This window comes from Taudactylus pleione, unplaced genomic scaffold, assembly GCF_031769625.1.
Source record: "Taudactylus pleione unplaced genomic scaffold, aTauple2 ptg000177l, whole genome shotgun sequence".
Lineage (NCBI taxonomy): Eukaryota > Metazoa > Chordata > Amphibia > Anura > Myobatrachidae > Taudactylus > Taudactylus pleione.
The window spans coordinates 1,233,046-1,257,929 of record NW_028284579.1 but is presented as its reverse complement, the minus strand read 5'-3'; the positions used below and the strand labels follow the sequence as shown (position 1 = coordinate 1,257,929).

The window sequence follows — 24,884 nt, the reverse complement described above, 5'->3', positions numbered from 1 at the left end:
CACATCTGCTTGTGTGTACACAAGACCTACCCATATTCTGTTCACAGAAACCAGCGATAATTACATCACAGCTGGTTCCCCTGACCAGACATATCGGGCGGCCGATTGATAATACCCCTTTTCCACTGCCGCAATAACTCAGGTTATTGCTGGATCTACCCCTGTCGCGGCTCAGTGGAAAAGGGTCCCTAAAAAATAACCTAGGTTGAGTGACCTGGGATCTGATCCCGGTTAAGACCAGGGTCGAACCTGGCAATGATCCGGGTAATAGTCCGGTGTAATCGGCGTGACCCGGGTCACGCCTCAAACCAGTAGACTGACTGGCTTCAGAAACGTTTGGCGAATACATGATCTCCAAGCGTCCACCTAAATGGCGGAAGACCCGGGTCCTGTGTGAATGGATGGACCCAAGAATAACCCGGATCCAGCCACTGGTTTCAAAGTGGGTAAAACCCGGCTCCAACCTGTCCTTGACCCGGGCTCAGTCCGTGGTCAATATCATGGGTTGCAGACAGATTTTTGGTGGAAAAGGGATATAAGTGTGTATGCACAAGATCGTTTGTGCTTAACCTTGCCAAATCGTTAGATCATTTGGCGGGTCAGCCGATCTAACAATTTGTTGTTCAAGTGCGTTACAGTGCTGTAGATGACAACAGAGGACTTGGGTAATAGAACACTTACGTGTTGGGTCTGGGATCCAACGGTCAGGATGCGGACAGTCAGAAACCCGAAAGTATTCTGTAAGTATTATAACCCTTACCCTAACCCTTTCCCTAAACCACCCCTCCTGCAGCTTAGCCCTAACCCTCCCCCTAGTGCATAAGTCTATCCCTCCCCCTGACCCTAATACTTACCTCCACAATCTTTTACAATTCTGACAGATGGGATGCCGCTGTCGGTATTGTGACCATCCCACACTTAGGGAATGAAATATACTGATGTTGATACAGGAAAAAAATTCTACATGTTAGTTTTAGTATTTTACCGTGTTTGCTAAAAATAAAAAAGGTAGTCAAACATAACCATTTTCCTTTTAATATAGTCACGATACACACTTTATTAATTTAATAGTGTTTAGTTTACCCATCCAATGCTGTTTATTTATAGTGATTATAATATCTCTATGACAATAGTAATTTGTGTTGACAATTGTGCATTTATAAAGTCTCCAATTAATCTGTCTCGTCCACTGTTTTTTTTCTGTGTGATTCATTTTCTACAATAAGCTGTTTAGTTGAGCAATAATTAGAGACATATAATTTAGTTTCCTTGTTAATATTTATTCAGTTACTTGATGGAGTTTCAATATTACTATCATACTTCATAAAAAAAATTCAAGGACAGTATTTTTACTGTTTGTGTCTATCCAAACAATGAGAATTAATTATACTGTTAGACTAGAACCATTAGCATGTTTAGATCATCAGTTATGACTGGTTCAGGCAACATGTGTCTCTGTGGATGTTTTTGAGCTACAAGTCCCAGCAAGACCTGCCAGTGATCAACTGTTATCAACGGTCAAGATTTTGAGAAAAAAAGTTGTATTTTGACAAAAAGTTGGGTTTGCGAGAACCCTTAGCACAGCAGACTTTCTGTTAGTAATACCAGACAATATAAACATAATTAAAATCTGTAACTCATGCCAATGTATAGGTGTATACAACTTCTACATGTATATGAATGTTAGTATTTTTGTTTATAGAATGCAAAGCATATTTCAGATTGGGAGCTTTACAAAAGTATGGAAATATTATAATTATTAACTCTGGCAACAGGGATGGACAATGCATATCATCTGGAATTTACCAGAGACCTGGTAGCAGATGTATCATCTTTATTGTCCTATATCCCTGAATAAATCAAGGATTTCAGTGTTCTATAGGACACAATTAAATAATATCAGAAATCTCCACTTGTATTTTGGGAAATTTGGAGGCCAAGTCAACACCCAGAAATTTGTTCCTCAAACCACGCAAAAATTTTTGCAGTGAGGCACTATCCTGCTGAAAGAGGCCACTGTCATCAGAGAACACTGTTGCCATGAAGGGATGCAACAATGATTAGGTATGGGGTACGTGTCAAAGTAACATCCACATGAATGCCAGGGCTCATGATTTTCCAACAGAACATTGCCCAGAGCATCACAATGCCTCCGCCGGCTTATCTTCTTCCCATAGTGCATACTGATGCCATCTCTACCCCAGGTAAATGAGACACACACCTGGCCGTCCAATGATATAAAAAAAAATGTGATTCATCAGACCAGGCCACCTTCTTCCATTGCCTATTGCCATGGTCTAGTTCTAATGCTCAGGTGCCCATTGTAGGTGCTGGACAGGGGTCAGCATGGGCACCCTGACCAGTCTGAGGCTGTTATGAACTGCTGCTACGGCTCACAATCTTTGCAGCCACAATCTTTGCGGCTATTACTAGCAGCTAGAATATTTCCTCTGTATGTGTAGCGACTCAGCTGCAGTATAAATAAGGAGCCTGTCGCTGTGTGTACAGTTAGCTGCAGTATAATTTAGGAACCTATCTGTGTGTGTGTGCAGCTAAACAGCTGCAGTGTGATTAATTGCAAGGGGCCTGTCTCTCTTCTGGGTTCTGATGATCTTGAATAGTTAAAGCACAGCCATACACCAGGGCCCTGGTGCCTTGCCTTACAGCTTCAGTTTGTCTGAGGTTATCTGCTCTGCTGTGGTTATTGGTGAATTTCTGCCAGCTTCCTGCCTTTATTCATGCCTTGTCAGTCTTTGCTAAATGCTAGCCTATTCTAGCCTTGCCCAGTCCTGCTACCGGTCTCCAGACCCTGTACACTGCCTGGATACCTGCCATTCATGCTACCTTTCTCCAGGCCTAGGACCCTGCCGTGTCTCCTGTATTGTCAGGGTCCATTTTTCCATTTCAGCTAACTCCCAGCTCGTCTAGTCCCATGCTACTCCTTGTTCTTGCATTAAGTCCAGGTGGCATCCTAGTACCGGCCCCGGTGAACTTACTTCAACTGGGAAGGGTGGCTGTTATAGGTGAAATCCAGTCTAGTCTATGCAGGAGTAGAATGGACTAGGAGAGCGATACAGCGGCATTGCAGCAAGCTGCAATACCATGTGCCTTCTGACACATCTTTATCATAGCCAACATCAACTTTTTGGCCAGTTCCAGTACATCAATATCAGGAACTGAGTGTTGATGTGCTGCCTAATATATCCCACCCCTTGACAGGTGCCAATGTAACAAGATAATGAATGGTATTCACACACATGTCAGTGGTTCTAATGCTATGTCAGATGGTGTATACTGAAATGCCCACGTGGACTGACCTATGTGTGCAAAACCATTAGGACCCTACATAGTTACTCATCTCGCTTATACTAAGCAGACAACTGACTAAACACATTTTAAACACTTTTTTGAATATGGGCACCAAATCTCTACCCTGCTACGATATATATATATAATTATCGATTAGGTAACCACCTGGACAGGGTTGGAGATACAGGTCTGGCACTTCTAATAAAAGAAGCAAAGTGGATTCACTTCTTGGATACTGTGGAACCCCTGTGGACTGAATGATGGTTACCCTCTTAAAATGTTTTGTGAAAAGGGAATAATCTGGACATAGTTTACCTTTTTTCAATCTACATAAATAATGATCTTTTGCCCATTTTCCATTGAATATATAATAGACACACAAATAGTAAGATCCTATTAGTATTTTGTATCATTATTTATATGCTCATTATTATTTAAATATTTTTTGCTTCTGTTGATTAAGTGTATTATTATTATTTTTTCACTGTATGGACATTTGACTATATATGTTTAAATACTTGCCTGCTAGTGGTTCAGACATTATTGTGGTTAGAATGACGCTTTTTTAGTAAGCGGATTAATCTGAATCTATGGGGTAGATTTACTGTCCAGGGGCTTTGACTAATAGTTTTAAAGCGGCAATAGTAGATGAGTAAGACGGCAACAGAAATAAATACTAAACCAGGCTTGTTTGTAATTTATACATATTAATACCTACTGGCTTTGACACCCTAGGTATTTATACAGCCACTAGTAGACAGTTGGCCTCATTCATTGGAATGTTAGACTAGTGGGAGGTTGTGATCAATGTCATATGGGGACCAAAATGTTGTCCATCCTCATTGGATGGTCACACATTTACTAACACTTAAAAAACACAAATTGAAAATTGTCTTTTAGTAAATGCGTGATTTAGCCCCAGAATCACAACTAAATTGACCTTTACTAAATATACCTGATAGAGGGCATTTGTGGGAGGTAAAGGGCAGTGGAGGCAAAGAACGCAGGCGTGTAGTGACCATTTCAGGCGTGTGTCACATATTGCGTCTACGATTCCAAACAGAAGAAAAATGTCTCAGTACACCCGGCCATTCTGTGCGACCATGACTATGCTAGACTAATCCTTACATGACCATGCTAGACTAATCCTTACATGACCATGCTAGACTAATCCTTACATGACCATGCTAGACTAATCCTTAAATGACCATGCTAGACTAATCCTTAAATGACCAAGATAGACTAATCCTTACATGACTATGCTAGACTAATCCTTACATGACCATGCTAGACTAATCCTTACATGACCATGCTAGACTAAATCTTACATGACCATGCTAGACTAAATCTTACATGACCATGCTAGACTAAATCTTACATGACCATGCTAGACTAAATCTTACATGATCATGCTAGACTAATCCTTACATGACTATGCTAGACTACTCCTTACATGACTATGCTAGACTACTCCTTACATGATTATGCAAGACTAATCCCTTACATGACCATGAAAAAATGCAACAAAAACAGCACATAACTTTTGTGTTGGTGCATTCAAAAACATTTAAGATATTGCCCATTGACTACAATGCTACTTTGTATTTGTTGGCACAAAAAAAAATGAAATTTACATTATAAAAGCAATTACTATAAACTATAGTATACTGTGTTCTTTGTACTTACATTTTTCTATGATCTTCACTATGGTGTGGCAGAACAGCTCTAAATCCAGTTGCTGGAAGACCAGTTTGCCTGCAAAGAATGTATTACATAAAATTACACAGTACAAGCTTTACATAAGAAACATGGTGCAACAAGTTAGAGCTGTAAGCAGTAAGCTATAACAGTTTTTGTTCTGGACAATGGTATCCCTGAGCTTTACACTTTCTTTACCTGCAATAATTTGTATATACTAAATTTGGGTTGAGTACAGGATGCCGGCACTCAGGAACCCGGCGGTCAAAACCTAACCCTCCCCCTTAGTGCCTAACACTAACCCCTAACACTAACTCTCCTCATAACCCTTACCTTTGGGATGCCGGCGCCGGGAATCTGAGAGGTATCGGGATTCCGGCGCTGCTATTCTAAGCACCGCCAATCCATGTGCTGGTATATATTGACCGGATCCCACTAAATCTAAAGGGGTTGGGAGTGGATCACACAATCAATCAGAAATAGCTCTTTATAAGCACACTCTCTTTAAAATGTTTCAAAGTTGACCGTCATCAAAGCAGCGAGTAATTTAAAGTAGTGATGAGTGGTTATGTTTTGGCTCAGCCCTTCTTGCTAAGTTCAGATCTCAGAACAAGGCAAAACATCATCTTTCAAGGACATCTCATCTCAGCACAGATGTCCATGAAAAATTAAGTTTTGCATCGTTGAGATCTGAACTTGGCAAGAAGATCTGAGCCAAAACCGAGTAAGGTGAGCGTACAGACCTTCTGAGTGTGAACCAGCTTAAGAGATCTTACAGATGGATAGCAGAGTATTTAATACCAAAAAAGTCATAGAACCAAGCAGGCATAATCTACAATACCTGATCATGCAGTAAACACAACTTGAAAGGTAAGCAAGAAAACCCTTTTTTCGCTAAGATGTAAAGCAGTCAAATAAAACTACCAATTTACTGATTTTTATCATCAATGAGACAGATTATGAAACTGCGCATTTTCTTGTGTTCTAGTCCTTAACTCTCGTATATTGTGCTGACCTATGTGCAGATTTCAATGTTGGCCATGGTAGTTATGTAAACAGTACCAGCAGAAGATATCCATATGTGAGAGTACTCTGGCTTTGAGGGGTGCCACAGTGCTTTTTAACCACATAAATGGACTTAAATCACAATAAACACTGGTCCAATGAGTACTTTTTCAATGATCAAATCAAGTCTCTTACACCATCTAGTCATACATAATCAGGGTTGCCAAGATGAGTGCGGGCACAATGCATCCCAAAAGGCCTGGATTTGCCAAAGAGGAGCAGCCCAACATGGTATGGCCACCACAGCGCAGGATACCACAGAGTGTTATATTTACATGATTGCTATATTACACTACAGTATGTTAAATACATTGTTACAATATTTATTTGACTGCAGTCAGATATATGGTATTTGTTAATAAATAATTTTATTTGAGCTCATGGGATATCAATGATAATAATTTTTTAATACTGTCACTTCTGTTAGCGCAGACTCAGAAATACACTTTTTTCTTTTAACCCTTAACCTCCCCCAAGTGCCTAACCTTAACCCCTAACCTTAAAAATGTTGGAAAAACATAAAAAAAAAACCTGTGTGGATCATTTTTGTGTCGACCATTCGAACCTGTTGACCTCCTGCACAGATGGTGAGACAATGATGACGTAATCCGACCTGGCTGCCACCTCTGGGATTCAAGTATGCCGCACTTTAGGGCTGAGCTAGAACATGGCCTTCTCAACTCAAAATACCCGGGCTATTGCCGTGTCAACCTGGGTAGCGGCTCAGTGGAAAAGGCTCCTAGGATAAAACTCTGGTCAGGCTCAGTGGAAACTGGTAACCCGGGTCTTCCAACTTGGGACCCGTTTACAGCATGCCGATTGGGTGCTATTCAGAAGCTGTCTGTGACAGCTGTCCCCAGGGAGGGAGAGATTACAGCCTCCCCCGTATGGTCCGGACCGTTCTGGTTTTTACCCCATCCCCACTTCATACGGAGAGGCTATAATCTCTCCCTGCCAGTCTCCCCAGTGACTTCACATTCTCCCACAAGGACCACCTCCCCTGGTTGCTGGTCAGCTCCAGTCTGGCATTCAGGGGAGAGATGCAGTTTCCGACGCTTGGTGGTGACATCTCCAAGTGCCGGCACTGCATCAGAGTCTGCACCGCAGTGGGAATGGGGTAAATCCTGGGAGAGATGGCTTTTGGTGGAAAAGAGGTATAAGTTTTTCCTTTTACCCAACACCGCAGAATGCTGTGAAGAATGTGAAGAATGCTGGCCAATACCTATGTGTTTTACTAAACATTTTGGGGCTCATGTAGAGTTGGACATAGGCTAAATGCTTTTGGCTGCTTTTCAGTACACACTCCTTACGTTTTACGTAAAAGGTGTATGTAGCGCAAGATCCGTACTGATGGCGATGGTGAACAACTAAATCTGGGAGACAAAAAAAACATGGCATTGTATCCCCATGCCATACTGCCAACTAATTTGAGGTTGGTCAGCATAGGGCTGTATTCCCTAAGGGGATCGGGGGTGCAAAAAAAAATGCAGGATGCACCTAAGAAAAACAATACTGTGCTGACAGCATTAGGGCTAATCCCAAAACACTTTGGTGTTAAACGTGTAAAACTTGACATCCTGGGACCTATAGTGCACTAATGAGATAAAGTTAAAAAAAAAACAGACACTGGTGCAAACTGCCTAATGCAATTTAAGTCTATGTTTTTGGCATAAATAATTCTCAAATCTGTACTATAGGATTGAGTTTGTGCTTAGTGCTACACCTATGTGTATGATGTACTGAGTATCTAATGCAAGAAATGTGGATCTGCAGAGGTTGAGGAAAACAGTGTACCTATGCAATGTCTAAAAATCAAAACCAGAGTTGTAGTAAAAATATCAAGATAGTTTAATGCTAATATATTTAATAAAAACAAGGGTGATAAAACCTGGCACCCAATAACTCCTTCACAACAATACCAAGTGAAGCGTGCTAAAACTCTCTTATAATATCTTACAATAAATCCCACTCCTTAAACTTATAAGTGGCAGCTAGTAGTCAGAAAAATGTGATGGTAAGTTACACAGGTGAGTAAAAATGAGAAAAGTGGAGACTTCCAGTGCCTACTAGTGGTAATGTAAATATGGTGCAATCAGTGCAAATATCTGACAAATTGAAAAAATAAATATAAATAGAGAGGCTTATCTTATAACTTTTTCTTCAGACCAGCTCTAGATCCATGCAAGTCAGGTATCATATGAAAAGGATATAAGCAGAACAAGATAACTAAGAGCCCGATTCAGACCTGCTCGCGAGCGCATAAATAAAAAAAAAAAACGCCCTGAAACAGAGCGAGCGCTCACAAAGAGCGTCCGGCTCTGAATCAGGGCCTAAGTTGGTTACTCCCTACAAAACACCTATGTATATATATGAGATAGATATTTGAGTAAAGCTAAAATTAAAAGTACTTATCTTGCACTGATTGCACCATATTTACATTACCACTAGTAGGTGCTAAAAGTCTCCACTTTTATCATCGCTAATATATTTCAATTGTCTATTGGAGTCACAGTGCTCTGGTTAAAATATATGAATGAGACAACTCTCCGTATGCCAGTGTTTATATGAGAATGTATCAGGCAGCTTGTGGGGTAGAGAGTTGCCAGGGACATTTGTCGGCTCCTTCAGGGTGCCTCTATTGGTAATTCTTGTGGAACTACATTACTCTTGTTGCACCAGTGGTGCAGGAACAACCTACTCTTCCCTTGAGTCCAATGATACCGGGTGATGAATGAACAGGGTAGTGAGTGGGCTCTTTTAGGGGGCTACTTAACCGTATGGTACTGTGGATCTGATAAAGACCAGCTCGCTAGATGCGGCCGCTCGCTCCCAGCGTATTTACATTTTGCAAAGTGACGTCAAGGCAGCCGCTCGCTTGGTAAGGCATAAGAATGCCCACTATGTCTTGGCGAGCGATCACTTTGTGTTTACAGACGCCCACCAGCCTGTCTTTAGCTGCCCATTAGCGTACGTCATCTCCAGGAAGTATATGCAACCATCGGAACATCGGGAACCATCGGATCTGACCGCAACGCTTGCGGTTGACTGTACCCTAGCGCAAGCACTGCGAGCAGTTCAGTGTACAAGTCAACCAGGTGATGTGTACTATGACACTGCCTGTTAATTATGCACGTCTTAGAAACGGCGTGGAAACACTCTGGCACGCCTGCTTCCGCATCTCCACTCCCCCGTTACTACTGCCCTGCCACAACCCACAAACGGCCTCTCCTGTCACTCATTCCACTGGACTGTCTTTGCAGGGCGAGCGAGCAAAATCCAATCGCTCGTACTAGTTTGAGCACATGCACTGCGAACTACACGCATGCGCACATTAGCGAACATCGTCTGCAACGAGCGGGTCTGAATCAGGTCCAGTGTACCTACGTTACCTGTGACAGTTGCTTAACGGCCCCACAGGGCTTGCTGTGCTGTCTAGGGGGTAATCTGCAGGATTTCCTGAGTGCGATGTGTGTGTCACATGACCAACGTGTTTCGGCCAATCGTGGCCTTTGTCAAGGATGAATGTGTGTCTGGGGGAGTTTAATTTATGCTAGCAGTGACCAATGGGAGTGTCACAGTTGGTGCTAGTGAGTTACCTGTATCAGGTTATGAACTGGAATCACTGGAGGCCGGCTGGATGGGAACCATGGGTAACATGAATAGCTCTTTTAATGTAAGAAGTGGGTAGCAGTGAGAACTGCCTTTGGTGATGACTGACTGGAACTGGAAACTGGAGACGTTGGAATGAGACCAGAAGGAACTTGGAGGGACCGGACTGGGACCGGCAGGTAGGCTGACTGAGCTGGTCAGGGTACCAGCAGATGAGCTTGCAGACGGATGGTAGCGTGGAAGCTACTTGTTGTGGCTTGGGAAGCCGTGGGTAGACGCTGGTAGCTGGGTGGTTACGTGGAGCGGCTGGATAGCCGTGGGTAGACGCTGGTAGCTGGGTGGCTACGTGGAGCGGCTGGATAGCCGTGGGTAGACGCTGGTAGCTTGGTGTCTACGTGTAGCAACTGGATAGCCGTGGGTAGATGCTGGTAGCTGGGTGGCTAGGTGGAGCGACTGGATAGCCATGGGTAGAGGCTGGTAGCTGGGTGGCTACGTGGAGAGGCAGGATAGCTGTGTGGAGAAGCTGGCAGCATGGAAGCTACTTGGAGCGGCCTGGGAGCCGTAGGTGAGAGATGGTAGCGTGGAAGCTACTTGGTGCGGCCTGGGAGCCGTGTTTAGAACCTGGCAGCGTGGAAGCTACTTGGAGCGGCCTGGGAGCCGTAGGTGAGAGATGGTAGCGTGGAAGCTACTTGGTGCGGCCTGGGAGCCGTGTGGAGAAGCTGGTAGTGTGGAAGCTACTTGGTGCGCCCTGGGAGCCGTGTGGAGAAGCTGGTAGCGTGGAAGCTACTTGGTGTGGCCTGGGAGCCGTGTGGAGAAACTGGTAGCGTGGATAGCTGAACGCAGCAGGCTTAAGAATAACACTGGTCTAGAAAACAGCAGGAGCCTGGGACATACTGGTACACAGAGGTACAGCTATATCACAAGTAGTACACAACAGGACGTAACAAGATGTTCAAGCACTGAGTGCTATTAGAGGAGGATCTATATACCTAGAGTCTGGCAGCGATTGGTGGATACAGACAGGTGGTCTGGCAGTGGCATTCAGAGTGGAGCAAGGCACAACATGCAGAGGGAGTAATCATCTCTGCAGCCCTTGAGAATCAGGACCACACCTGTGATTCCAATTAAGACTAGCAATGCTCACAGACAGGGCAGAGTCCAGGTGATTAATCAGTGTGGGGAGGAGAGCAGTCTGCACACATAGGGTTGTCACAGCCAGCATGATTCAGCCAGAGCAGATCTCCCAGGGGAACTACAAACACAGATCCATGGAGCAGCTGGCAGAGGTAAGTCTCAAAAGGTAAAAACTAGCCAGGATTGTGACAGGGAGTCTGGTAGGTGTGATAATGCATTTTAATTATCAACACCAGTTGTGTGTGTAACATATATGTCATTACAAATACGGTTTCTGCTAGTTAGACAGATAGAAATCAGAGTATGTAAATGTAGGTAAAGGACATGTGTCCTACTAATCTTTGTGTGGTTGTTTGTGCAAAGATCAGATGTACTATGGATCTCTCATATTATATCCATATACTACTAATGAATCTAGTCTTGATTAGAGATGCTGCATTCTTATGCTCCTAACATCCTTTCTATCATGATTGTCTTGTGTTGCATTTACACAGCTTGTGATATGCAGATATGGGAAAATATTTGTGCACTGTTTGCTGCCAGTATTGTGTTAGACCCATGATGAAATGTGACATTGTGTACTAAAAGCCAGAAAAATTGCTGTTAGAGTTTATGTGATGAATTGGAATATTTATCTGTTTGATAATTCTATGTATCGAAGCTTATTATCATATAGGGACACTCCATTCATGAAATGTATATATATGCTTATGTCTTATTGTCTGTTTAATCACATGATTGCAATATACCGTAATATGCTTGTTCTTGATATATGTATTGGAGGTCCACTCTATTTGTTTTATCTATTTCCAGATGTAATCATGTTTATAAAAGTTGAATGTACCTGGCAAGAGGATGTGAATGGGCATTATGATATGTGTTGTTCTAAATAGTGTGCTGAATACTGAGTTAGATACCACATACTCTATAAAATCAAATGGATGAAGTTTGTCCACTAAATGAATATCATTATGTTTAGTGAGAACACCCGTTCTTCATTTCCGTCTGTACTGTACAGATCTACTGTTCTGCAATATAGTCTCAAATCTGGACCAGGCCTTTTAAGAGAAAATATGTGATAATAAACCTATATGTCTATTGTGGCAAAGCTAAGGACTCACCAAAAACTTTTGTAGGAGATACAGCTCTCATTGCGGGCAGGCTGCAGGGGGAAGCTGCATCCAAGCCAAAGAGATCACCTGTGCTAATCTGTGGCACAGATGTGCTCACCTGTGTATAATGCTATAAAGGGAAGCAGGGAATGGAAAACATGGGTTTAATGCCTGCCAATTAGGACAGAGCTGGGGTGCAACTTAGCCTTTAAAGAGGTGCTGGCTCTTGTGGAAGATCGATGCTGAGAATCAGTTTGATTATGTTATCTTAGTGCTTAGGATCTAGGAAGAAATCGTTTAATTTATGTGAACATTTTCTATTTTGACAAAGACAGTTAAACCAAAGTTAGTTTCAGTGTCATCTTGAAGGTATCCATATCACACTATCTATAAATAAGTTATTGTTTACCTCATTAACTTTCCTAGTTTATGATCACTTATGGGTCCGTTACACATGCAGAAACATTAATAGGGGCCTGATGTGGCCACCCAGTATTCAGCAAACTCTGAGAACTGAACATTTTTGGAGTTTGCCTGTGTGAACACATACAATCTTCAGGCGGTGTCATTCCCGGAGACTGTCCCCTACAGCCCTGCGTCCCCTCTGGCAGTTCTCATGCGTACTAACACTACCAAATTTGTTGCCGGTAGTGTAAAATTCCACCACTACTAATCAGCAGCGGAATAATTAGTTGTAGGTAGAGCAGGGACATCTGTTTTTCAGAGCCATCCCCGCACTGGAGTAATATTGAATTGCTCTCAAATTTTAGTAACCACCACTGCAACTCGCATCGAGTTGGATACTTATTATTATAATGAATAGACCCCCTAATTTTTGTCCCACTGGAGTTCACCTGAACAACAAATGAGAAATAATAAATAATAATGAATGCTCCAGGCCTAATTGCCTAAAACAGACACTAGAAGCTGTCTTGATACACTAACCCAAATTTGCAGAATAGTCCAGTAGAGAGCCACCCATAACATGTTCGCTGCTGTTGCACGGGTTTAAGGAAACCAAAACTACTGAAAATGTGATGGCTATGCCAAAAGGAGAGGATCCTAGATAAAACTATACCACCACAAAGGTGTATGATATCCAGATATTACTGAAAGAAATTAATGTGTAGAAATCCATCATGAGCTAGTAGCTAATTCATCCTGTGGAACAATCAAAGAAAAATATTGATTTCTTTTCATTATTTTATTGAAGGGAAATAAATTTATTTCAGAGAAGTCACTAATTAAGCAACTGTAAAAAGAACATTTATGTCAGTAGGTTTCTGTAAAAGAATCAAAAGAAAAAAAAGTTACCTTTTAACATTGAGTGTATCAATGTTATCCTCATTGACCATTTTTTTGGGAACATCTCTGAGTTCATAGTAATTTTTTAGATAAATCTGAGACAACTGCTCCTTAGTTGTAGTATTCCAGTCCTAAATAAATACAAACATATGAAAAAAAAAGGTAATTACCAACAATCTACTCTGATTAAATTGACAAATTATACTATATTTAAGAAAGCAACCAGAAATAATCTAGAAATCTACTGTACACTGAAGTCCCAAAAGTCATAGAATAGCAGTATGTAAAAGGTAATGGTAGGTGGCGTCACCAATCTGTGACATTTTGGAAATGCCCACACCTGCATCAGTTGTAATCTGACATCTCGTGGGTCACCGGCTAGGCTGCTCATTGCAAGGCGACGTGAATTTTTAGAGTTCAAACGGGGCATGATAGTGGGTGCCCAATGGATGGGACATTCCATTTCCGAAGTTGTACCGACCTTCAACATTTCCTGACCTATGGTGTCATGTGTGTACCGGGAATACCTGCTGGAAGGCATTGACAGCGCTGTGGCTGACCATGGGTGCTTAATGATCGTGACTGGCCAGAATTGTCCATGATAACAAAGAAGCGATACTGGCTCAAATCACATCTACATTCAAAGCAGGATGTACCAGATGCATATCCAGCAGGTCAGCGCAGCAATGTTTATGGGATATGGGAGCAGAAGACCTACCAGAGTGCACCTATTAACACTACGACATTGAACACAGTGTCTCACCTGAGCTCATGTCGTCGCTAATTGGACCCTGGAGGACTGGCAACATGTGGCGTGGTCCGATGAGTCATGGTTCAAGTTGTTTTGGGCGGATGGTAGGGTTCAGGTGTGGCGCAGACCCCATCAGGCCATGGATCCCAGTTGTCAACAAGGCACTATGCAGGCAGGTGGTGGTTCCATAATGGTGTGGGGTGTGTTCACTTGACATGGGTTGGGTCCACCTGAACAAGTCACTTACTGGTAACCACTATGTTGCATTGCTTGATGACCATTTGCAGTCCTTCATAAACTTCATGTACAATCACAAAGATGGAATATTCCAGCAGGATAATACACCATATCATCAGTCCCAAGTTATCCAGAATTGGTTCGAGGAGCTCTTTGGAAAGTTCAGACGAATGGTGTGGCCACCATGTTCACCCGACATGAACCCAATCGAGCATTTATGGGACATGTGGAGAGGTCCATTTGCACCCAAGATCCTGCACCTACAAATATCAGGTAGCTGTGGGAAGCTATGTAGATGGCATGAGTCAACATCTTTCCAGAGGTCTTCCATCCAGTTGTGGAATCGATGCCACGTGGATGTCGCAACTAGTGGATGCTAGCCTGTACTTCAGTATTGATGAGACCCAGTACTGATGAAGCTTGGATTTAGCAGAGTCCGACACACAGGTCGTAGCCATCAGACTTGGTTCCCTTGTACAGGTTCTGGTGTTCTTTGGATAGAGTGGAGTACAATGCAGGCGTACCACGTAGTCGACAAGCAGGGTCAAATGGACAAGATGGTACCAGGGAGCAGACGAAAATATGTCACAGAGGATAGCCAAGGTCAAAACCGGAATACAAGCACAGTACCAGAGAAGAAACGCAATCAGATCACGAACGAAGCCAAGAAAAAATGGAGTATGGTTTGGGAGCCTATAGCCTGGCACCTTCCTAGTGCCCAAAGACTCCCTTTATAAGGATAAGTTCAATTCTTCACGCAAAACACGACGTCACGTTTTGCACGTCTGTCACTTTAAATCTTATTGCAGGTCTGGGCACGCATCCCTAGGGCGAGCTGCGACTGCCTGCACTTGCAGCCACCTGGGGAGGACAAGAGAAAGAGCAAGGACGGAAGACTAGCAGCAGGTGCCGGGGACTCCCCACCCGCTGCCCTACGCTGAAAAGGACCCCAGCGCTGCCGGACCCAGTAAGTGGGCACCAGATTCGGCTGCGCTGTGACATTACCGGGGGGAGGGGGGGTTTGAACAAATGGCTTGCCAAGTAGCTTCTGATTACATTTTCGGAGAAGTTGAGGTGCATGGATAAAGGTTGTCACTATATGTGTTAAAAGGGAAATGTAGGCATGACGTTGCTATACGGATAAAGAGACACCCTAAAGGAGTCTACTTATATTACCTGCAACCTAAGTGTTGGAAGGACAGTGACTCCAACACCAACTCGAGATACAATAATAAGGTTGTCACTATATGTGTTAACAGGGAGATGTAGACACAGTGTTGCTATACGGATAGACACCCTAAAAGGCGTCTACTTATATTACCTGCAACCAAATATAATAAACTGACTTTTTCTCTACTAATACATTACCTTACATGGAGCACTGTGACTCCAATTAGCTTGAACGGAATAAACTAGTTATTTAAATTTTAAAGGCTTATGTATCAATATTAATGCTATTACATATATATAGGAAGACACATATCTAGACATATATAGGTGTGCGCTGGACACCAAACCTTATTTAACTTTAGAGAACCTGTCAACCACTACCCAGATGTTATTGAAACCTTGACAGAACGGCAGATCGGTGACAAAGCCCATGGAAATATGGGTCCAAGGACGATCAGGCACTGGTAATGGATGCAGAGGACCTGAAGGCGAGTGAGGTGGAACCTTATGTTGAGCACAGGCAGAAAAGGCTGCAACGAAGTCCTCAACGTCTTGATGGACAGTTGGCCACCAATAAATCCTAAGAGCTCTAGGGTTCTTTTCACACCTGTATGACAGGTGAAACGCGAAGCATGTGCCCATTGTAGCAGTTCAGACGCTACGAATTTCTTTCTTGGAGGAATTTTGACCTTTGTAGTTACTGCTACAAAACAGGCCAAATTCAGAATGGGCTTATCCTCTCGAACTTCCTCCTCCTCAGAGGAACTGAATGCCGGGGACAATGTGTTAGCTTTGATGTTTTTGCTGCCCGGTAAGTGATCACCAGATTGAAGTGGTCAAAGAACAGCAACCATCTGGATTGTCGATAGTTCAGACAGTGAGTTGTCTTGAGATAAGTGAGGTTCTTGTGGTCAGGGTAAAAACAGTCACAGGGAATTTCGCCCCTTCAACAGGTATCGCCATTCCTGCAGGGCCAGATTGATAGCCAAAAATTCTTTATCCCTGACGGCGTCGTTTTTCTCTGAGAACTTGCTGGGGAAAAGAAACCACCAGAGTACCACTTCCCCTCTTCATCTGTCTGCGAAAGCTCCACACCAACCCTGACCGTGGAGGCATCAAGAAAGGTTGGGCACAATTGGATTGCCTCAGGATTGGACCAGAGATGAATGGTGGAAAGCTTTTCCGGGTCCATTTGGAGACTAGAGCCCAAAATAATGTAACCTTGGAACACCAGGTTTCTTTTGCTCGAAGGAGCACTTCTCTAATTTGCAGGATAGCGGATTATCCCGAAGTCGTAAAAACACTTCACATACGTGCTTATGATGACTCTCAATGTTGTTAGAGAAGATCAGGATGTCGTCCAGATACACCACTACGAACTTGTTTAACAGGTCTTGAAATATGCTATTCACAATATGCATTCCTCTGGAAAACAGCAGGTGCATTGCTTAAACCAAAAGGCATGACCAAGTACTCATAATGACTGTCTCGTGTGTTGAAGGTAGTCTTCCACTCATCACCTTCTTGGATCCTGATTAGGCTGTAGGCCCCATGGAGATCTAACTTGGCCCCCTTTATGCGGTCAAAGAATTGGGAAATTAGTGGTAGTGGGTACCATGAATAATAAACAAACATGAAAAGTGATATACATGTTTGTACATGATATACTTGTATATCACTTTTCATGTTTGTTTATTATTCATTTATTTTTTCAAATTTTTTACCTTTATTACTATTTCCAACACTTATTAGCTACTTTTACACACCTGATACTTTATAACACTTCACTGTCACTCTTTTTTTCATGTGATGCCCTGGGGAGGTCTTTGGCTGGGGTGTCTTTTGGGATGCCCTGCGTCCCAGATGTAAACCCCAGAATGTTAGGGACCTGCTCAATGAGGTGACCTTGATGCTGGTGGGCAGGCCCGTATCATTGGCCACTGATATGCTAACTACCTCTGAAATTATACTTAATTACAAAATACATTTAAATGTGAACAGTAATGATCGCACAGTGCATCTGCAATTTATTTTTCTTTTCTTGCTTCTCCTGATCGTTTTCCCCATCTGCCAGTCAGAGGAGGGGGGGGGGGGGTCAATGGAAGGAAGGTGTAATACCAATCTGGGATGTGTAAATATAGACTGTCTAATACCTGACAAAATGAATACAGGTCTACCAGATCCTTGAGGGAAGGCAGTCTTAAATGACAGAGCACATGGATGCTCAAAGGGGGACAACATTTTATATTATAGCATCTCAGTTCGCCATTCACTAGTTCAAGAAGTATCCTTTGATAAAATGTACAACAGGATAAGTACTAAAATATTTTAACAGTGTGCTAAATAAAATTTATTCCATCCACTTGTCTGGATTTCTGCAGAACACCTTCTGCCACCATGAACAAGTGATGTCTACAAATAATTGTCCATTGGTTTGCCAGATTGGAAGTCATGGAGCCAAGCTCTTTCAGAAATGATCACTGTGCCCAGGCGTTGTTCAAGAGCTCATTAAAGATCTTTGTCAGTGCATCAATTATACCTGGAGCTCTCTTACGTTTTTTAGTTGTTGGAGTTGAAGAGTCTTGGATTTTTGCTTACATATCTTACAGCATCTGCTTATTCTCTTCCAGGGAGGTCTCTCTGTCTACGATTTGATTGACAAAAGCCCACAACGGAAATGTAACCACTGCCTGGAGCATGTCTTTAAGAAACTGTAAGTCCTGTTTTGTACTGAGTGTTGTTAACTATCTGATGATTTTTCCACCGTCTACAGGTTTCAAAGTGAAGCTGGTGGCATGACTAGGGAAGGAGTCTGCAGAAATTGGAGAACCCATCTGTGGAGCTGCCAGAGGATTGTCTGAAACAGTAGAAGGGGGTGAGCTTGTGATGTAATGCTGGTTGTCAGATTGGGCGCACAGGTCCTAATGTTTCATGGCCTCTTTCTTACGTATCAATTTTATTTTTATCCTCAATAGCAACAAAGAAATACAGAGGGCGCACAGTAAATGGTACATGTGTACCATCACAAACTATCACCCCACAGGAGGAGATCTCAAAAAAAGTGCCAGGTATATAGAAAGCAGAGAAAGAATGATACAGAAAGGTAGGACCTCATATGGCCCTACTGAATCCTATCTGCAGTCTGTCACGGGGTGCCACATGGGAACTAGAAAGACAATAAAATCAAAGTCACGAATCACAGACCCTCCTAGAGTAGTGGGTAGAGCTAGTGATATAGCAAAACATACACAATACAATATAAGTGGTACTCCAATGTGAAAAATAGAGGATGCCAGGGATGAGGAAGTACAGAGAACCGCATATTGGGACAACCGAGGTACACAGGTTTCAGTCTACTGTACTATGTGTTTTAATAAATGTATTTTGTTCACTCAATAGGGTGACTGTTATATTTCAAGGGATTTTAAATAATAATAAATGATGTTCACTTATAGAAGCATAGATGATAATTTTCCATAGCAACAAGAAATGCAGAGTTGAGCTTAATGAAGTCATGGGTAGGCAGGATTTAATGACATGTCACTACGCCATGGTGGGAGAAAGGTGGTGATGTGTACAGCACAATAAGGCTGTGTATACTGTCTTGGGAGACCGGAAGATCACCTGTCATTTTGGGAGTCTACAAGATCTTCCAGGGGATATGGTAAGTACATAAAATATGACACTGAGCAGGAAAAGAATCGGCAGAAAAATATGTTTGTTTAAAATTAAATCTTGTTTAATACTGATATGGCAATTTTGAGTTTCCAATTAGCCTTAGAACCTGCAAATTATTAAAAAAATTTATACATTTATTCCAATAAGAGCATGTTTAAATGTTACATAAGCCACCTCTCCGCCTTTATGGGGCAAATCTAAAACAGAGTGGAGAAAAGTAATCAGAATTCTTGACACAAAGTATCAGTGCACCCTCTAGTGACCAAAAGGATTTGTTAGGAAAAAATATCTTATGCTCTTATTTTTCCTAAGCACCAACATATTCTACAGCAGTGTGTAGAAGGGACATACTTTGATTATAACACAAGAATATGAATTGTAAGGAAATTACACGTGAAGATCTTAGAGAGATTACAATCACAGAATGTGACACAAATACCAATTAACCTTAAGACTCCTACATTTATCCATTTAAAAATATACTGCTAAATCAACCTCTTCAAATTAATATAAAATACTAATGAGTATTTAGTCCTACGAAGGAAATGTGACGTTTGTTCAGATCACAGATGCCACCATATAGTTAGTAATTTAGGCTCCATAAAAAGTTAAATATTTATAGGTACCTGTTCCCAAATATCCTGTTTATTTAGGTGCATTAATTATGGTATGATTATGACAAAAGAGAGTCCTTAACTAAACACTTCAAATTGGAATATTTAATCATTAATACCAAGTTCCCTACATAGAATTAGCTTTACCCAAATTAATGCTCCAATCAATAGGGTGATGTACCATGTAATGATCTCACATCAGTAATAAGTAAGAAATGTGTATTTATTATCCTTAAAGTTTAATGGAGTCACAGTGCTCCTGTAGAGTAGTAATACTCAGTCCATGTGGCTGTATCCCTCTTATTACTGTTAGCATGTATAAGAGTGCTTGACCAGTAGTACATATGCCACAATGAAAAAATGAAGATTAAAAAAAATGAAAAAAAAAATAGAAAAAGATATACGATAGTCCAAAAAAATGTAGAGGGTGTAAAACTCTGGAGGGGCGGCATCCCGTACCCTCTGGCCCTTTAACTTACCCTGGTGTGTCCTAAGGCGCTTGAGTCACTGTCTCTGTGCGCTGCTCAATGTCTTTGGTAGTTGGTTTAAACTCTCTGCCGGGGAGTGTGTGCCTAGTTACACACGCCTAGGTGTTACTGTTGTTAGTGTCGGACTGGGGAATGAAGGGCCCACCAGGGAAATACAATGACAGTGGCCCACTGAAGGGGCGGGACCAGCCATTTGGTAGGAGTTGCCATTAACTGTTTTGTGGTTATAGCTTTGGCATTAATTGTTCTAGAATTGCAACCAAACAGGATTCTACATGTAGTTTTTCGCAAAAATAAATCTTTTTTTATTTTGCTAATTTTTGCCATCCCAATTTAAGTGTTCACTATGTGTAGGTTTAATATTGCAGCCCAACAAAGTCTAATATTTTTAAAACTAGGACAGCTATACCATTAAATGAGGGGACCCCTTTTTTATGCAACACTATATGAGGGTTATCTAGGCTTTAGATCCCCCACGTGTGGAAAATTTTACTTCTTGTGTACTGTTTAAGTCATTGTCTGGTGATCACCAGACAAAAGCCACTAAGGGGCACATTGTTTGAAAGAGGAGACTTCCCTTATTCAAACAAACATACCCCCACGTGTGTAGGACAGTATGGGGGAGGTAGGGCACACTATGCCCTCCCCCCATTTGTGGAAAATTTTATTTTTTTGTAGCATTGGGTCATATCATTTGGTGATCAACAAACAATAGCTGCTAATGGGGCACATCCTTTGAAATAGGAGACACTCCTATTTCAAACAATATACATAGAGGGTCTGACACTAACATAAACAGTGTATCACACACACACATGCAGACTGACAGACACACCTATATACATAGAGGGTCTGACACTCACAGATAGTGTCAGGACTGCGACTATTTCAGTACATAAAGATAGACTACTTTTGCCAAAGTTCCATTGTGGTCGTTTGAGGAGCTATCCTGCTTGCTGGCATGCTTCTCATTCGGGGGATAGAGTGTTAAAGTGATCATCTGTTTCCCAGGTGTCGTCAGGTTGTGGGATTCCTAGATTGATCATTATTTCAAACCTGATTCCATTTGGGTCGCGTGTTCTGAGGCTTCCTATGGGTCACAGACCTCTAGTATAAAGCCTGTTACTAACTGTGTCTCAGTGTCTGTGCAACGTTGCTTTCAGGTCTTTTCTTGGACTCCTGCCAGATCCCTGCTGTGCCTGTGGATGGTTGTGGACTTTATTATATTCCAGATGAACTTCTGATGCCAGTTATCCGCTGCACTACAGAGCCCAGCATTCCTATTGTCTAAGTATTGCTTTATGCTCCATCATTGTGCTTTCATCATTTTGCTGCACTTTACCTGTTGTCTTTTCGTTCCTGTGGATATTGAACTCATCCTTGTTACAGTTGTCAACTGCACCGTTACAGTGTCATCTCCGCATCACGGGGCTCAACCCCGCTCCGTACTCTAGCCACACCACAGGGCTCAACCCTGCTACAATCTTCTCCGCATCAAGGGCTCAACCCCGCTACAATCTTATTCGCATCCCGGGGCTCAACCCTGCTACAATCTTCTCTGCGTCAGGGGGCTCAACCCCGCTACAATCTTCTTCGCATCCCGGGGCTCAACCCTGCTACAATCTTCTCTGCGTCAGGGGGCTCAACCCCACTACAATCTTCTCCGCATCACGGGGCTCAACCCCGCTACAATCTTCTCCACATCACGGGGCTCAACCCCGTTACAACCTTCTCCGCATCACGGGGCTCAACCCCGCTCCATACTGTAGCCACACCACAGGGCTCAACCCTGCTACAATCTTCTCCGCATCACGGGGCTCAACCCCGCTACAATCTTCTCTGCGTCAGGGGGCTCAACCCCGCTACAATCTTCTCCGCATCACGGGGCTCAACCCCGCTACAATCTTCTCTGCGTCAGGGGGCTCAACCCCGCTACAATCTTCTCCGCATCACGGGGCTCAACCCCGCTACAATCCTCTCTGCATCACGGGGCTCAACCCCGCTCCAAACTCTAGCCACGCCGCAGGGCTCAACCCTGTTCTGGAATCTCATCGTCTTACAGGGCTTAACCCTGCTCCGACTTCACTACTCCACAAGGCTCAAGTTTGCTTCATCTCTCACTGCACCGCAGGGCACGGCCCTGTCCCGGAACTATACTATTCTGCAGGGTCCGCTCATGCTACAGATTTCCATTACTACAGGGTTCTACCTTGGCAAAAGTCCTTAATGTCATCCTGAGGTGGTATCCTCATTCTGGACTCGGGGTTCCCTACCACGTTAGTTCTTATATGCTAAAGACTGCTTATATGTATTTGGGGATTCTCTCCTATACATATTATTGCAAATGTGAACCTCTGTGCTGTTTGAGACTTTATTTTGAGACCTTGCTGTTTATAATGCTTATGTGAATAAATTCTATTTTACTTTTATCCTGTGCTACTCAGTTTCATGGAAAGGTCATTCATAAGACCACCCCAGTTTATTGTGCCTAGTAGGCCTGCCTCCATCTAGGAGTTTCAAGTGACAGCAGCCATGACAGATAGTGTATCACACATAACACACACATGCAGACTGACAGACACACCTATATACATAGAGGGTCTGACACTCACAAACAGTGTATCACACACACATGCACATAGAGGGTCTGACACTCAGATAGATAGTGTATCACGCACATACACACACATGCAGACTTACAGACATACCTATATACATAGAGGGTCTGACACTCACAGATAGTGTATCACACATAACACACACACATGCAGACTGACAGACACCTATATACAGAGGGACTGACACTCACAGATAGTGTATCACGCACGCACACACAGGCAGACTGTCAGACACAACTATATACATGGAAGGTTTGACACAAAGACAGTAAACCACATAAACACAGGGACGAAGGAGTGCAAAAACATACAGGGCATACCTCTGGATAAATTCAAAATAGCACATTTCTGTATAATGGGATCAACGCGTTTCAGCTCTCTGGGGAGAAGTGTGCTATTTTGAATTTATCCAGGAGGTATGCCCTGTATGTTTTTGCACTCCTTTTCCATGTCATGATAGTTGAACGTTTTTGTATGCGCTATAGACATTTGACAATATTTGTTCTGGACCGCCTCTTGGAATTTGTTATTTTAATTTTTAATGTTTTAAATCTTTTTCTAGCATATTAAACAACGCTGGATGTATTTTGTTATAATAAATCAACTTTTTTTATATACTTCCTGGACTGGACTGATCTTGACTGAGGATACATTTGGATAGATACCTTTATATGTGGAATTTAGAACATTGAAACCGTAAGTTCGGTACGCATGTCACTTACAGAATTAAAGAAACCTTGATATGACTGCAATACTCTCTGTTTTAGTGAGTGAAGGGTATGCCATACCCCATACTATTTAGAACACTTATGGTGTGGGATGGTCTATGCTCAAGATACCTTTACACGATTATCACGGTGGTTTTCTCTGTGAGTAGGGTACGCTCTCCTGTACCCCTATAGTTGATATCCTCCTGTCGTGCATGATCTATCAAGGGACGTGTTGAAAAATAAGTGTCACAACAATATGTTTTTTTTTTAATCTATTTTTCAACACACAACGAGAGAGACGATTACGAACTTGTAACTACGGAGTCCCTAAGAAAGAAGTATACGAAGATTCTTTTTTCCTGATTCAAGGGACGTTATCTGTACCATTTACATAAGTATTTTTCCTGTCAGAGCGCCTATTGGTGCATCTCCTGTTCCAAATGTTGTGTTTTATTTGATTTATGTGTAGGGATGTGGTCATATTCCTTATAGGATTAGGAGATCCTGTGTGGCTGCTGTTTGTTGCGCAGTTTTGTTGTTACCCACCATATTTTTTACTACCTAACTGTATTGTGTTATGAAGCTTGTAGTATATGTTTCTTTTTTATTCTGATCCTTCAGAAATGAAAGAATAATTCATATCTAAGCACTACAATCCTAGCGAAATAGAGAGAGCCTACCAAACAGCCTTTGAGCTAAATAGAGACTCCTTAGTTGAACATATAGAAATATCACAGAATAAAAAAGAAACATATACTATAAGATGGTATATGTAATGAACGACTTCCGGGAACGCTGGATCAGGCATACACACTATACGATGTGCATGATATTGCGTTCCGATCTGCATCGTAACGATATATTGTACAATACATCATATAGTGCAGGGTTTCCCAATTTCGGTCCTCAAGGCATACTAACAGTCCAGGTTTTATTGATATCCATGCTTGAGCACAGATGGTTAAATCAAAATAACTAAGTACGAATTAACACACTTGTGCTCAAGTATGTCTATCCTTAAAACCTGGACTGTTACTGTAACTTGAGGCCCATGGTTGGGAACCCCTGGTACAGCTTTAGATTAAATACAAAACAGACATGGCTTAGCAATCAACTCCTAGCTCAGAGCACATAGAACAGTATCCTGGGAGAAGTATACCTTATCTTCCACGTTCCAACCTACGGGGTTGAACACTTTTAGTTAAAAAAACAATTTACCCAAGGCAGAGCATCAGCATTACCTTGCAATTTTTCTGCTCTACTGTACAATAATAGAAGATTTTGTACACAATATAGTTATACCGGGTAAGCTCATCTGCCAATGTCAAGGCATCTCCTATAGGTGATTTGTTGCAGAGAGATGGATTTTCTTTTGCACATACAGTA

At 42.3% G+C, this 24,884-nt stretch overlaps 1 protein-coding gene across 1 annotated transcript in view; it reads right to left on the bottom strand.

Annotated features, from left to right (window-relative positions):
* CFAP95 (cilia and flagella associated protein 95) overlaps positions 1-24,884 on the bottom strand; it is an 82,912-nt gene that overhangs the window by 17,254 nt on the left and 40,774 nt on the right. The window contains exons 3-4 of the mRNA XM_088475715.1: positions 13,242-13,363; positions 4,996-5,064 (exon numbers count right to left, since the gene is read on the bottom strand). Coding sequence (XP_088331841.1) covers positions 4,996-5,064; positions 13,242-13,363 — 191 coding nt within the window. The remainder of the gene's footprint in view (positions 1-4,995; positions 5,065-13,241; positions 13,364-24,884) is intronic.